The following is a 13,266-nucleotide window of genomic DNA, read 5'->3' as shown; positions in this document are numbered from 1 at the left end:
AGAATCTCTCAAGTTTTACAATTAGATCTCTCAATTGAGGAAATAAAAACCCAAAATAAATTGTTTACAGTAACATCACCCTAGCAAGTTCTATTGATAAATCTAAACAATTTTTTAGTTCTAGAAAGTTTTCAAGTTGTCTGTTTGCATTCCAAGAGAAGCCTGACAGTAAGCCAGCACAGCTCTCGCACAGATGCTCTCCCTGAAAAAACGGGCACCTGTTCTTGTGCCTATCACACTACCACATTTTAGATTTTCAGCCCTCCCCAAATTAGAACTGTCTTAGTAAGATAAATCTTAATGCTTCACTTAGGACTTGAAAGGTAAAGGAACAACTCTTGTTTTTCCCTTTTTGGAGGCCCACGCTAGATAGCACTAACTAGCTGACATAATCTCATCCACAGGAATCAAGCCACACCTTTTCAGAAGACTAAGCACAAATAGTGCCTGAGGAAGCATGAGCACTCATTTGGCCTGGTTCTTCTTAAAAGGTTATTACATCTTCCTGTTGGTCTCACTTTCCATGCAAACACCTCCCTTAAGTAAGGTGTTATGTTCTACACCTTACTGTTTCAAACAGTCCAGGATCCCTCTCTTGGTTCATAATCAACCTCTAAAACCTTGTCCTCAGAATCTAGACAAAAAGAGTTTTACCTGAGTTTTCTTTTATTACAGGCACAAATATTAGAATTTTGTTGCAAGACAGCTCCTTGTAGATTTCAGAATTTGAGAAGCATACTGCTGTGTTCAGCCACAGAAACAGTATGTAGAAATCTATTAAGCATATGAAATTGCTTAAAAAGATAAAACCCTCTAAACAGGCTACTTACACTTGACATGACCCAGAGATTTCTTCCAAGTACTAAGTTTTCCTTCAGCTGCAATAGTGCCAGGAACTAGATTGTGCCATATAATCTTTGGGCACAAAGGAGTTACACCAAGGTTCTTCACAATCCACTGTTTCTTCCATATGATTGAAGAGACTGAAAATACTACAGTATACGACAGACATAAAAGCAACACTAGCTATAGTCAGTAGCCAACAGGTTACACTAATAGAACAACTTGAAGCAAGTGTAGATCAGCATCTTCCGTCTAGGAAACATCCCCAAAAAGATGCTAGCCAGTGAAACTGGAAATCATCTTTGCGGATTTTTTGAGAGGAATATGCACTCTCTTACAAAGGAAACTGTAGCCAAAAAAATATTTATAGTACTCTTCACCAAGTTACTAGTGCAGGGGTACTAAAATATTTCTATTAACACAGGGAAAGTGAGAGTAGTCAGCTTGTGAGGCTAGAATTTTATTGTTCCACAAGTTAATACATAAACATAGCCTATTTACCAGAAATTGAAAGTCTGAGTTGTTGACATTAGCTGAGTTGTTGACATTAGCTCAAAACTGTCTTGCACCCAAGAACTCACCTTTTATTCCAACATATAGCAATAGAGTTTGGCAAGCATAAATTTCTTAATGTCAAATCACTTTCAGTGATAGGGAACATTTCTTTTAGACCAAGCTAAACATACCAATTTGGAGAAGAGTTAGAAACAGACTAAAGCATACAACAGTACGGTAAATTTATGATACTTGGGTTTACAGCAGGCCATCCTCAATTCCCTCTCTCCGGGTCAATTGTACAAGCTTGTAAGAGATGAGCATTAGGAACTCTTCTGAAAGACGGGTCTTCATCCACAACACTGAAATTTAGTCACTGGAAGAAAGACACACCTCTATTGCTATTCAACAGTTTGATAAATCTAGTATTGAAAGAATCTAGCTATTATATCCAGTCAACATTGAAGCAAGGAGTTCTCATGTGTACTCCAGAAAGAGACTGAGGTTCATCTGGGACAAATGCCACATAGTTTCCTCATCTTGTCTCCTTTATACTTTTTGGTCACCTCACCTGTCAAATCCAATGCACTTCTGACAATTGCTTACACCTTTCTGAAATTTCTGCCCAGGCAGAAGTCATTACTGCATTTAGTGCCATATCCAATTTGTTCAGTTCTTCTTAATATGTCACTAAAATATCATTTATGCAATCTTAACTGAAAACTAATGCATCTCAACAGCATTTCATGAAGCAGCTTGTGTCCCTATCTGCATAGGGGATACCAGTTTAGAAATTACTTCCTTTATTATGCAGTAACAGTAAAAAAAAGAAAGTAAAAGTTGAACTGCTGTCAAACCCATTAAAAAGCAGATAGACTATTTTACCCATATATTAAAAATAATTTACTTCCCAAAATAATGTACAATCAGAAGCAGCTCACACTGTTTTAAACACAGAGCTGGAAAGTGTTTGAAGAAAAACTATTAAGTCTGAATCACATTGCACTGAAACAATACGCTGAAATGCTTTAAACTTCTGACTTGCAGCAAAACTGCTTGTAACCATGAATTTTTATTTAGTATGTGCACTAGGTAGGCTGTCAGACAGCTGCAAAGAGGAGTCTCGGTTTACTTTCTCCTGCCACCTCCACCACCCGCAAGCATGGTGGCCACCCGAATGAAGATGTTCAGTGTATCTGTGTAGATACCCATACACCTAGGAAACAGGAAATCAAAGTTAATATTGTTGAACAGAAATAGTATTATTTGGTGTTTCACACCATTATACTTCATTTTTAAAAGCCTTCATGAAGCATCTGTAACAAAACCCAACTATGATTGTCCTCAGTGCTTGATGTGTCAAAAAACCACTGTATTTTTGTTCTACCATCTCCGCCAGCAGGAGCTACTTCCAGAAGTCTTAACAGACAGTATACCATTCTTATACAGTAGCCCTCTGCTTTTATACTGTACTTTTACCTGTTTATCTCCAAGAATTTTGAAAAAGGTCAGTATTATTCTATTTTAAGAAACCAGAATCAAGGAGGTAAACAATTCACTTAAGATCAGACAGACAACATTTACAAGCAAGTTACTTATTAGTCAGACTTGGTCTTTACTGAGAGTCAATTAATCCTTCTTTCCCTATCTATCACACTATTGAAGCTTTTTTATTTAGTGACAAAGACTAGCGAATATTAAGTGACTATGAAAGAGTTAACATTTTTTTGTCTCAGCTGATATTGACAGGTATTTTCAGAAAGCAGCTACAAATTCTCCCAGCAATGCTTTGGAAAACAAAAATACTTTTTAGAAAGTACTGCTGGAAGCATGTAATACCACATATTCAATCCTGTTTCTCTCATTTCAGGCAGATGGTTTCAGTTTTAACTCCACTAGCTATTTTCGCATTGTATTTTTAAACTCTGTGATTCTTCACATTTAATAGCAATACACTTTTGAACAGTAAATGAAAGGTCTGGCTGTTTTTAAAGCTAACTTCGATATAGCTTGAAGCAAATTCTTAAACAGACATTGAGATCAGCTGTGTTAACACAGAATACTTACGCATTGATTGGGTCATATTTTGTTACTCCGTAATACGGAATAGCTTCTGCACGCTTGATAACATGCTGCGTATCATAGAGCAGGAACATGCCAAAGAGTACCAATCCACCATAAACAGCTACTGAATACAAGCCAGCACCAAAAGCAGAAGTAGGAGGCAAGAACATGGATCCTGGAAACGAATGTACAATAGTGTTAAAGAAAGCTACTATGTGTATCTGCTGCTCTGAGTTGGGTCAAACTTCAGTTACTGTAGCACACGTTTTTCAGTGAGTACTCAATTCTCAATTTGTGGTGCATTTTTGATACCAAGAGCTTTAATACATGAGCCGAAGATGTCACATATACAACCTGATCCAGTAATTTTGAACACCCTAGGGAATCACGTGTACTTTTCTTCATGTGAAAGTACTTCTGTCCCTAGGACTACAACAATGCCTAGAGACACATAGGGAAGAAGAAGAACAAGCGGATCAAGAACTAAGATCACGTTTACTGTCTTCCCTAGTCACTGGCACCACCAAATACAAGCCACAACTAACACTTGCCAGAACTGTAACTTTATGTTTGTTTTCAAGAACAAATTTAACAGATTATTTTCTGCTGTGCTAGTTGCAAGGACTATTTAAGGCAAATCTTAACCGGACGGACCAATCTGCAATTAAACGTGAGCTACACCTTAGCAGCTTAAGTTTATAACCTACTTTATCTAGCAGTATTAAAACAGTATTTTACCAATTGAAGAGACAAGAACAAAGCCTAAGCCTATTCCAAGTGGTCCTCCCATGTTCAGAAACTTTTCACTTGGAGCACACATGGCCACAGTTGAGAGCCCTCCAACGATTCCAGCTGTATACCAGGCAGCTCTGATCAGCAAAGGACCACCCAAGAAGGCTAGAGGAGCCACCACTGCACCCATGACACCTAGCCAAAGGAAAACAAAAACAACACCCATAAGATTTGGTAGGTATTTTTACCAGAACTGTTGCAAAACAATTTTATTTTTTTTCCAGTCAGATAACATGGCTCAAACTAACCTACTTACATGACAAAATACCAACACACTTGATTGTGCACCTGTCTAGAAGGGAGCACAATAAATTGGCAACCTTAAATTCCATGACCTACTTTTATCTAGCTCTGTAGAGTACTTCAGGGACCTGGTCTTTGGAAGAAAGACTAACAAAAGTCAACATATTGATCGGTTCAAAACAGAGCTGGTAAGAGATACTGAGCACGTACTAATCAACTACATAATAGCCACAGGAGTAGTCAACACTGAAAAGCAGAACAGATTTCTGCTACAATAATTAGTTAGGCAAGTAAGTCAGACTTTTTGCTAAAGTCTTGCATGAAACCTCTATCTAGTCCATTACTATCACATTAGGTTAACTTAATAACAATCACTAAAATAAACACAATTTCTTCTTGGCAGAAATGTTAGCTCTTGAGAGGCAAATGTGATTCCAGTGCCTAACATTCACATGTCCTTCCTCAACCATAAATTATTTCTGGCAAAACAGTTTTGAAAAACGATAGCCGTTGTTATTTGAAGTAGGTATCGTTAGTGAGAAACTGATCTGTACTCGCAGCTTACGTACCTGATGGGAACATGTCTCTAAGAAGCTGCAGTTTACTACTAAAATCTCATTTTTCCAGTCAAGTTTTCAAATACTTTCCTATCCTGTACAGCTAAAGAACTGTAAGTGTAGGCAATAGCGCTTACAGAAGCTATAGTGCTAGCAGGCAGTCACGAAACCAAAGCAGCTATGAAACCAATTAGTTCTATCCAACGTGGCATATACATATCTCAAGTCTAACTTGAGCATGACTTTTAGAATATTATGAAAAATATTAAGAGTTGTGTTAAGGACACTTAAGAAGTCTTCCTTACATTCAGGAGTTCTCATTGGTCTCTGAAACATCTTAACTCTCCTACAGCAGTATATAAAAATTTACCTTAAAGTCAAAGTTTTGTTAAAGTAAGAATCCGGTCACACTGAAGCACAAACATCTCTATAATGAACACTAAAATCACGTACCTGAATGCATCATCCAAGCCAAGTGTTTAGCTGCTGGACTATTTTCGTAGGATATGGACCTGACCAACATTCCAGCACCAATCATAGCTGCAAAAGTTGCACCTATTGCCTGTAAAAACAGCATTACAGAGCTTAAGTTAGCATTAAGACATATGGTCTCTGTTCTAACCTCCTAGTCTAAAAGTCAATAGCGTAACTCTGAAAAGAGCAACCTAATTCATAACTGGAGCGTTCGTCAATTTTACTCCTGTAAGGTTATAGTCAAATCTTGGCAGATCCTAGCTTGCACTAATTCCCATTTTACTTTTACTCAGTCTTCTAGGAATCCAAGTTTAGTGGTAAGATGGCAACAATCTCTCAGTTGTGTAAGGTAAGAGAAGGAAAACATATGGTTCCGCCCCTTACTCTAATCCTCATTAAGGTACCTGAAATGTTAGCCTTACTTTTTTCTTGTACATTTCTCCACCCAAAGCCAATACTCAGTTCGCATGCTTTTGCTACCAATGATTTTTAAACCTCATTGCCTCCTCTTACTGATGATTCCGAGCAGAATCATCCAGCAGCTAGCAAACTGGTCAGAAACGTACAACTTCGGTTTATCACCAAGGATGCATTATTAAATCAATCTCTGTAAAATTATGTAGGCGTTGGCATTTAACTATTATCGCTCCGCTCCACTTAACACACTGAATATGTACTAAGTAGATACATTTTGTTAGCAGTTTGCCTCGATGATTTGCCTACCAGTATCATTTCAGCCTTGGCAAACAGGAGACAGCTTTCAAAGAGCTATACAGAAGAGCACAGGGAGGAGTAAGAATGCATAGAGACCTTAGTTTCCATTTTTAGAAAGCGATACAAATAGCATCATTAGCCTCAGATGGCTACTTATAACAGGTTCTTACCTGCATATAGCTAGTAAGGATAGCACAACATTTTTTTTCTCATGTAGTTTGTCTTTGACAAACTATCAAAGAAGTATAGAAGGTGCATATCAGCATGTAATTAGAATCACCAAATCTTAAATCACAAAATATCATTAGGATACTTAAGTAGTCTTTATGGATAACGACACTAGTGTAAGTGAAGTTTTGCCTTACTTTTCACCAAGTAGTATACATTTTACATTTTTTATATCAACCATCACACTTGGGGTCTTTTCTCAGTAAATGTTTTTATTTTTATAACATAAGCTTACCAGCCAGGAGCCTCTTGTCATAAGGCTCATGAGTGCCGGAGATCTGCTTACTGCTACAGCAGACAGTGCCGTCAAGCCAATGCTTCCCGCAAAGTACATGTAAGTAGAGTGAATTCTGTCTTTCACATACTGTGGCCAAATACTGAAAAATAAGCAGTCATACACAGCTGTGCAATTACCAGTATCAGAACAAAGACCAACTAAAATCACAATCCAGCTGTTAAATATATTCATAGCTATGGATATAAAGGAGGTTTCATAATAATGGCATGGTCTAGCAACTTCTGCCATGAGTTTACGTTACAACAGGGGGCTGAACTTTTAAATCTTGCTGGTCCAGTGTAACATAACTTCCTAGAAACACTGAAAATTACAAATAACGCTAATTATAGTTCAATTCTAAGGAGGAAGAATACATAGGAAACAGAATAATGAATGCTTTTTAACTATGGAAAAACAGAGAATGGTGTATATATAACAAACTGGTTTAAGGAAAAACGTCTACAGAATGTGTACTGGGCACTAAGTAGCCTGTGAGCAGCTCACAAATTGCTGAGTCACTGTGCACATGATTATCTGACATCACAAGAAACGAACGTCATTTTGAGAGCTCTAACAACAGCAACAGACCCAGATGTGAATGGGAGTTTCCGCAGTATGATTCGGTCATACTACGGACAGGAAGCTTTCCCTGCTAACACCAAACTTAAACATAGCGCACACATTTTCTCCCATTTTACTCTTTTGACCCATTAGTTCAAGGCTCGTGGAGAGAAAAATTACAGATAGCTGTATCAATGAAATGCTTCTTATAGATACAGCTGGCAAGCATTCAATATGAATGCAGATGGTCACTTCCAAATATAAATGCAAAGTAAAGCAAAACGTCTCCAGCACTCATTTCTCCCAAGCCCATACTTATCACTAACCACCTTTTAAGTTTAAGTAACTATATGGTTTTGCCATCACAGTCAGGTTTTTGTTGGCCAAAAAGCAATACACCAAAGTTTTAAGCAAAACACATGTATTAGAGCAGGGCTTATACCAAGATAAGTAATCTGTTCAAAGGAGAGTCTCTTTCCAACATGCTGTATTAAAGTTTAATGAACAGTTTCACAGGAACACCAGGCAAAGTAGTCTTAACAATATGTTTTACACAAGACTACCCTTCATAAATTATCTGAGGCACACCTCACAAGACATATTTATATACTCTTCATAAATAAATCTCAAATTTAGCAAAACAAAGGAACTCACTTCAGTCAATATTCATTTAAGCTTATGTAATTTAAATTTCGCTTTCAGTTATATGCTTTAAAATCCCGCACAGCCAGAGGCGAGGGCTTTGTGTCCAGAGGTTAAAAAAAAAAATGTAAGCTGTGTATACACTGGGTGATACCAGCTAAAGAAGAGTCAGATATAAAGAGGAGGAAGATTTGCTGAACGTACTCTTTACTTAAAAACAGTAAGCCATCCTACTTACACAGCTCTTTCAATAGCTCCAATCTCACTGGACATGCCCATTCCATAGTAACAGAGGGCCCCCAGGCCAACAGCAGCCCCTCCAGCAACAATAAATTTCCCCAGGCGATCAGCTGTATAAAGAAAAAAAAAATCCACACTCTCATGAATGCTTTTTCTTGTATAGTTACTAACATCATCACTTGAGTTTTGTTGTATCTGCAATAACTGATCCATGTTAGGCTTCTTTCTTAAAGCTCCACTTAACTTCAAGTCACTGCGTTACCAGTTCTCAATGAGCTACATGTAAAAAACTCTATAAATTCAGCCTACCAATAAAACGTAGTTTCCTAAAACAGAGTAAGAAATAAGAGACCAGCTAGTAACATGCCAGGTCTACTGAACTTCATTACAGTGACAGGAATTCCAACACAAAACCAGTAAACAGGTTCTCTAACAGAAGAGCTCACCTGTCAGCTGATTTAGTATACCATTTCACTATCCAACTCGCTATAAAACAGGAGAAAAACTAGACATTGTGTCCTTTCCTCTTATTCATCTGCCCTTAATATTTGCTCCTTCAAGAGCTCTTTGGTAGCAATTAGATCCCAATCAGTTTAAAAAGGGATTTCCAAAGCTCATGGGCAACAACGCATGATTTACTATCGGTTTCTACTGTCTGATTTTTAGACATACTGCCTGTGTGCCACATATCAGATTACTGCTACAAATATAAGTATCAATCATAAAATATTGTTATAACTGAAGTAAGAGCACCTGAAACCAAATACCTTCAGTTGTAGAACTCTTTAAGGCTACACTTTTTCCTACTGTGTGATAGCCAAGACACTATCTAGCCAATCTACATATATTCCATTTGTCAATTCAATGCTATTATAGGACATTTACAAGTCTGTTCTGCTGAACACTGCTATCTAAAAAAATCCCTTTATAATCCACTGAAATTACAATCCACACTAGATGTACTAGCAAGCATCGTAAGCCAATGCCTTAAGTAACTGTAGCACCAGAAACTTTTTTTTGCTAACTGTACATGCTGTAGAAAAATCCTTCCTTTAAACAGTATACAAAGTAGATGTAACAGAGCAAGTGTTAGCATATTTTTTAATATCTACAACCAAGTCTCCATTAAGAGACAACCGCTTTTGACTTAATAGTTCTCAACAGCAGCTTCAGGTAGAGACAACAAGAAATTTCTCTATACTGTGACATATTTGCAGCTTTAAACTTTACAAGGAAAGACAAGCAGACAAACTATCTCCTGTTGTTTGAGGAAGATCACTAAGCAAACTTACACATGAAACAACGTTCTCAGTCTCTTTAACAGTTTGAAAGAAACAGATTCCTTCAAGGAAGTTTTAAGTTAAGCGTCAAAGATTCTCAGTATTTAAAGCAGAGCTACTCTACCTTTAAGTGCCGTTTCTACAGATGGCTCAAATGCTGCTTCTTTAATTTCCTGGCCAATTTTTCCACGCCTTACGCTCGTTCTTACTCTGGTGGCATAACACTGTTAGATTTAGAAATAACATAAGAAAGATTCAATGAAATAAAATAGAAGACTTTTCTTATCAATTTACTTACTACAGTTTCTTATTTATCTGTGCTTACCTCCCAAAGACATGAAGCAACTATGCTCAAGGAAAACAGCTAAACGTTAAAGTTTAGGAAGCTTTATGAATAAAATTCACACATTCTAGAAGTACAGAACCAATACAGTGAATTTCAGAAGCTGAAGTTTACAGTTTGCATTTTGTCTACTCCAGTCCTACTGTACTAAACAAGGCCATAAGGCTTTTTTTTAAATGTAAAAACATACTCTGTACTTTTTTATTTTGTAAAAATTTATTTTGCTTTCTATGTGAAAACACTCTTTACATAAACGCTTCTATGTAAAAAAAACTTCTTGCACAATACTTATACTTTACAGACACTAAATTTGGAAAAGCAGCACAAAATCTTTGCTTTCAACTCTAGCCTTGATTTAGAGAGCCAACCTTGAATGAAGGCCTTAAGATTTTTAAGGCTGACAAGCTCCAAATAAATACAGCATGCTGCTCAAAGTCTGAGTAAGCTGCAAGAGCAACACAGAATAAACTTGTATTTAAGTTCAGAAACAACTTTTCAAGTTTCCTTACCATTTTTTCCAGGAATTTCTAAATTATTATACAGGCACCTAAGCCACCAAAGGCTCACTCAAAGCTGTGAGTTTGTTTTAACGTTGAAACCTGAAATCTACAAGTATTGCTATCATCAGCCATTAGAGCAATAAAATTCAGGAAGTTTACCAGAGCACTTCAGTTCTGTTGTGTTTTGCAGCTAATGAAATCTAGCCCAACACTGTAATTATGTAGCACTCCTCACAGAAATAAAACCACCACGCACAAAAAACAAGAACAACAAAAAAAACAACCACAAGAAGAAAACACGCACACACAAAAAAACCCCCCAACACACCTACAAACTTAGGACACTTAAAATAGTTTTCTGTGCTTAAGAGGAAAACACAAAGAAGGTGAAGAATTTGCCATTGGCACTTTCACCAAAATGACGACAAAACAGCAATGCCTCCTAACAGCTGTGAGTTACCTGGACAGAAAGCAAAAATGAAACACCTTCTCTCAATGAAGAATAAAGAGACAGTGTGTTAGGATAATGACATCCAGTTTTAAAAATTGCTGGTAAGACCCAGGATAGTCCTGTCACAGTTCAGAAATTGCTCCAATGTAGGCTACAGCTCTAAACACATATTGGGACTAAAGCCTTTGGAAAGAAAGTTTTTACTTTAATATTATATTTAAGACTCTTACTTGGAAACAGGGAGCTAGGAGATGGTCAGACAAGAATTTCTGCTCCTCCCACCTTACGTAGTAAGGCTTATCCATCACTACCTACCTCCTTTAAGCTCTTTTTTCCCATAATTTCAATGGGGAAATAGTCATTGGAACACAAGATATTATTTCAATTGCTCTTAAAAATCCTGGTTTTTCGATTGAGTAACACTCTTCCTTCAGTAAATTAGAGCAGGTACCTCAAACAAGCAGAAGGCTCATGATCACTCAAAACAGGTACTTCAGGCAAAGCGATTCTTTTGGCAAAACACTCAACCCTTCAAAGTATCAGCAGTCAGAACCATTAGAAAGAGAATTACCTTACCTGGTTAGGCTGCCACAGCCTGTATGCTTTTATATTGGAGTTCCTCAAAGCTGGGGAAGCCTGAGTAATGGTGGGGCGGATAGTCTGGCACGATAATGCCCTCAGGCATACTAGCCTCGCAGCCAGCATGGTTGCTTAGATAATTTAATACACTGTGTTCCTGCAAGTGCACGAGAAAATATGCTTTATTTTTTTGTTATGTGGTTTTCAGACAACAAGATATGCTTACTACTTATTCTGAGCTACACTGCAGCCTATAACAGAAATAGTATTATCACTAGAGTACTGTAATAAGAACCAGAACCCTCTTAAATATGCAGTTTAACTCCGTTCTATCTATATTTGTCTCCCATTTCCATCAGAGACTTACCTCTCACAACTTACGTGAAAACGTGAGCACATACTACTTTTCGTACATATAAATTACATCAAGACCCTTTATGCACTTATGTTTGAGTTACTTTGGCAACTAACTTCCATTTTGAGACATAACATTGCATGACTACTCTACCCTCCAAACCAGTGTTCAAAAAGATGCTCCAAATTTACACAAAACTTCAGCTAAGTATAAACCCAAATGAGTAAACAACATAACACGTGTGGTGGAAAAAGTTTGAGAGAGATTTTAAGCTATCCTTTGAAGAATTAATTAGCTTTATGGATATAGCATTCAGTCAAGGTCACAGCCCAGAACACAAGTTCAGGTCATCTTGCGCAGTTTTGACCAGAGAACAATGACGCCACTCGTGGGCAAATCGACAGCATAAGCGGGCACCAGCCTGTGTATTCTATAGGTAGTATTAAAACCACTAGCTTACTTCCACAAATAGCGCATGCGTTACACATAAAAAACATTCAAGTCCTTGTAGTTGCACATTATGACTACATACAACCTCTGGTATCACAAGACGCCCCAACTACCAATACGTTTTTTCAAACAACTGTTCATAACTTACGTGTACAGCATCCAATATAATTCAAGAGTGCTCTAAATAAAGATAACTTTAAACACGTGTAGGAAACGAGCACCCACAGCATTGGACCACTAACATTAACCACAAAGAAGTGAAAGTAGGAAAATAATCCTGCTGCTAGAAAAAGTCACTTTGCTTTGAAGGTCAGCTATGAAATCCTGCTTTTAGAAACACAAATACTTTCAGAGACACATGCTGTTTCTGCCACTAAACCCCACTCTTCCACTGGGATGATACAGTCTACAGGAACTTACAGTGACAACTCTGTGATTTTTTTATTTTTTTGAAACTGATATTTGAAGCAAGAGACCTTCAAGCACTAGATTAAGAACAAGGATGAACAACAGCAAAGCGTTAACGAGAAAACAAAACACCATCAACATTCCAACGCACTAACTGCCAAATACAGCAGTAAGGAAACGCTGCGAAACCCCTGCTGCACCAAAGCAGGAGGAAACCCATTCCAGCCTAGCCAGGGCGGCGAGGACCCCGGAGGGGGCAGGGAGGCGGCCACCGCCCACCTCAGGCCTGCGCCGGGCCGCGGGCCCTCACTCGCTTTCGGCCCGGGCCTGGACCCCGTTCCCGCCCCCCGCCAGCCCCGCCGCTGCGCCCCAGCGTGACACCTGCGGCCCCGGCCGCCCCCTCCCGCAGCCGCCCCACGCCTGCCCGCCCCCACGCACCTGCGTGGCCGCTTCTCGCCTGCCCAGCCCGACCGACCCCGCTCCGGCACCGCACGCGCAAATCCGGAACGACGCGTCAGGAGCAGAAGTGACGTCAGGCTGCTCCGCGCGCTCCCGGTGACTGGCTCGCTCACCCCACGTGACTCCAGAGCACGCAAGCGCCATTGGCTCGAGGAGGCCGGGTGAAATGACGCTCTGCAGCCTCCGGGACGGGCGCCGAAGCCATCTTTAATAAGGGCAGGGAAGCTTCTGGAAGCCACCTGAAGCCGGGCTCTGCCTTACGCAACTGTGCATGTCGCAGACCGTAAATCAGGCGCTGCCCGCGGTGCGGC

General features: G+C 38.9%; 1 protein-coding gene across 2 annotated transcripts; it reads right to left on the bottom strand.

Moving 5' to 3' along the window:
* Nucleotides 1–1,287: 1,287 nt before the first annotated feature.
* On the bottom strand, nt 1,288–13,003 carry GHITM (growth hormone inducible transmembrane protein). Of its 2 annotated transcripts, none has more exons than XM_050899208.1 (9): nt 12,935–13,003; nt 11,281–11,440; nt 9,535–9,634; nt 8,129–8,240; nt 6,646–6,787; nt 5,448–5,556; nt 4,141–4,329; nt 3,406–3,577; nt 1,288–2,554 (listed from the first exon to the last, which is right to left on the bottom strand). In XM_050899208.1, exons 2-9 carry the CDS (start codon nt 11,407–11,409, stop codon nt 2,467–2,469), a joined length of 1,041 nt encoding a protein of 346 aa, XP_050755165.1. In that variant the 5' UTR covers nt 11,410–11,440; nt 12,935–13,003; the 3' UTR covers nt 1,288–2,466. The 2 variants fall into 2 exon arrangements, with proteins under 2 accessions (XP_050755165.1, XP_050755166.1); XM_050899209.1 differs by lacking the exon at nt 12,935–13,003 and adding an exon at nt 11,651–11,683.
* Between the last annotated feature and the right edge of the window lie 263 nt (nt 13,004–13,266).

Source organism: Gymnogyps californianus, chromosome 6 (assembly GCF_018139145.2).
Source record: "Gymnogyps californianus isolate 813 chromosome 6, ASM1813914v2, whole genome shotgun sequence".
Classification (NCBI taxonomy): Eukaryota; Metazoa; Chordata; class Aves; order Accipitriformes; family Cathartidae; genus Gymnogyps; species Gymnogyps californianus.
Note: the sequence above shows the minus strand (reverse complement) of the source record. Positions and strands in the feature narration are given on the sequence as shown.

Bases quoted from the DNA above. Each gene is read 5' to 3' on its own strand.
- GHITM (XM_050899208.1), bottom strand. From the start codon at position 11,409: ATGCTGGCTGCGAGGCTAGTATGCCTGAGGGCATTATCGTGCCAGACT. The intron at 8,241-9,534 runs GTAGAGTAGCTC...TTCTTTATACAG, and splicing joins TGTAGAAACGGCACTTAAAG to CTGATCGCCTGGGGAAATTT. The intron at 6,788-8,128 runs GTAAGTAGGATG...CTTATTTTTCAG, and splicing joins GGAGCTATTGAAAGAGCTGT to TATTTGGCCACAGTATGTGA.